General features: G+C 44.8%; 1 protein-coding gene across 1 annotated transcript in view; it reads right to left on the bottom strand.

Moving 5' to 3' along the window:
• Nucleotides 1-264: 264 nt before the first annotated feature.
• The window catches only part of LOC111534664 (telomere length and silencing protein 1 homolog), a 5,731-nt gene continuing 3,708 nt past the window's right edge, over nucleotides 265-2,287 (bottom strand). Inside the window, exons 5-6 of the mRNA XM_026457162.2 lie at nucleotides 1,339-1,416; nucleotides 265-506 (exon numbers count right to left, since the gene is read on the bottom strand). Of these exons, the coding sequence (XP_026312947.1) occupies nucleotides 299-506; nucleotides 1,339-1,416 (286 nt within the window). The 3' untranslated portion in view covers nucleotides 265-298. The remainder of the gene's footprint in view (nucleotides 507-1,338; nucleotides 1,417-2,287) is intronic.

The following is a 2,287-nucleotide window of genomic DNA, read 5'->3' as shown; positions in this document are numbered from 1 at the left end:
GAGTGCAGTGGCATGATCTTGGCTCACCGCAACCTCCACCTCCTGGGTTCAAGCAATTTCCTGCCTCAGACTCCCAAGTAGCTGGGATTACAGGTGCCTGCCATCATGCCCAGCTAATTTTTGTATTTTTAGTAGAGACGGGGTTCCACCATCTCGGCCAGGCTGGTCTTGAACTCCTGACCTTGTGATCCACCCACCTCAGCCTCCCAAAGTGCTGGGATCACAGGCATGATCCACCGCGCCTGGCCTGCCCCCATAACTTTTAACTGGAAAGCACTGTGTCTTCTGCCTATGGGTCTCAAACATACTCGATGCCCAGGTCCACCTCAGGAATGCCACTCAGCATCTGGTTGGAAAGCATTTCCTCGGTCTTCTTTGCTGAGGAAACACGGATGTTTTCGGGAAGTTCATAAAGACAGTCCTCTGCATTCTTTGGCTTAACTTTCTGTTCCTCATGTTCCACGATCCCTTTCCTCTTCTTTAGCTCTGTCTCAATGTACTTCATCCTGAAGTGAGAAACCCACAGGGCTCAGGGAGGGGCGGGAAACACACACCAGGTATCCTCTAAATTAGTGGTCCCCAACACTGGCCCACAGACCAGTGACGGTCCATGGAGAATCAAGAAAAATACAAAATAACTTGAGTTTTTTCATCAAGTTAGAAATTTGCCACTTAAAGAAGCACCAACCTATGAGGTTATGTCCCACTAATCTAATGGTGTTAGGATGTACAGGTTCTTTGAAGACAGAAAGATGATAGTTTGCCAACAGCTTTGTTGGCTAAATAAAAAGTAGGTAAGTCCATGTTTTATCCCTGCAATGTTTTGGGGAAATATTACTAGTCATGAAACCACCTTTGACAAGAAGTTTTATTTTTTGTTTTTGGAGACGGAGTTTCACTCTTGTTGCCCAGGCTGGAGTGCAATGGCGAGATCTCAGCTTACTGCAACCTCCACCTCCCAGGTTCAAGTGATTCTCCTGTCTCAGCCTCCCGAGTAGCTGGGATTACAGGTGCCCACCACCACATCCGGCTAATTTTGTATTTTCAGTAGGGACGGGGTTTCTCCATGTTGGTCAGTCTGGTCTCGAACTCCCCACCTCAGGTGATCTGCCTGCCTCGGCCTCCCAAAGTGCTGGGATTATAGGCGAGAGCCACCATGCCCAGCCTGAAAAGACCTTTTAAGAGGTTTTCAAAGTTCTTAAGCTGGGAGGTAGAAACAGAGAGGCCAACTTTGACATCTTCTAGAAAATTCTAGAAATGTCATCTGTTGACTAAATATCTTGGACTCTGACTGGGGTCCAGCCCCAGCTGCTCACAGCCAAACAGACTGACACTTACATGTCTGCATCCTCATCCCGTCTGTTGGTTTCTGCAGAAAACGATGTCCCCAGGTGCAGGTCCTCCTCTTCACTGATCCTGAAGGGAGAGAACAATAAGGCAGAGCTTTCGAGTCACAACTCAGTGAAGCTGAGTTTTATGTCCTAAGAAGAAAACAAAGACACAAGCATTTATAATATACTATTTATGGTTGGCAAAAAAAAAAATGCTATAGTATAATATGTAAATGAAAGAAACTCTAGAAATATATGCAAGCAAACTGTTGGCTGCTAGTGATACCTCCAAGGATTGAGTGGATCACTTATCCTTAGGTATCCATGGGCGATTGGTTCTAGTGCCCCCTCAAGGATACCGAAATCTGCAGATAGTGAAGTCCCTTATATAAAATAGTGTCATATCTGCATCTAGTCTACATACATACTACCAAGTCCCTTATACAAAATAGTGTAATATCTGCATCTAATCTATGCACATACTACCATCTGCTTTAAATCATCTCTAGATTACTTTTAATACCTAATTCAATATAAATGCTATATAGTTGTCACAAAAGTACACAGTGTACTTTTATTTTTTAAACTTTTGAATTATTTGAATGTTTTATTTAATTAATTAATTAATTAATTAATTAATTTATTTATTTTTTTTTTTGAGGTGGAGTCTCGCTCTGTCGCCCGGACTGGAGTGCAGTGGCCGGATCTCAGCTCACTGCAAGCTCCGCCTCCCGGGTTTACGCCATTCTCCTGCCTCTAGCCTCCCCAGTAGCTGGGATTACAGGCGCCCGCCACCTCGCCCGGCTAGTTTTTGTATTTTTAGTAGAGACAGGGTTTCACCGTGTTAGCCAGGATGGTCTCGATCTCCTGACCTTGTGATCCACCCGTCTCGGCCTCCCAAAGTGCTGGGATTACAGGCTTGAGCCACCGCGCCCGGCCTATTTTTTTTTTTTTTT

This window comes from Piliocolobus tephrosceles, chromosome 14 (genome assembly GCF_002776525.5).
Source record: "Piliocolobus tephrosceles isolate RC106 chromosome 14, ASM277652v3, whole genome shotgun sequence".
Classification (NCBI taxonomy): Eukaryota; Metazoa; Chordata; class Mammalia; order Primates; family Cercopithecidae; genus Piliocolobus; species Piliocolobus tephrosceles.
Note: the sequence above shows the minus strand (reverse complement) of the source record. Positions and strands in the feature narration are given on the sequence as shown.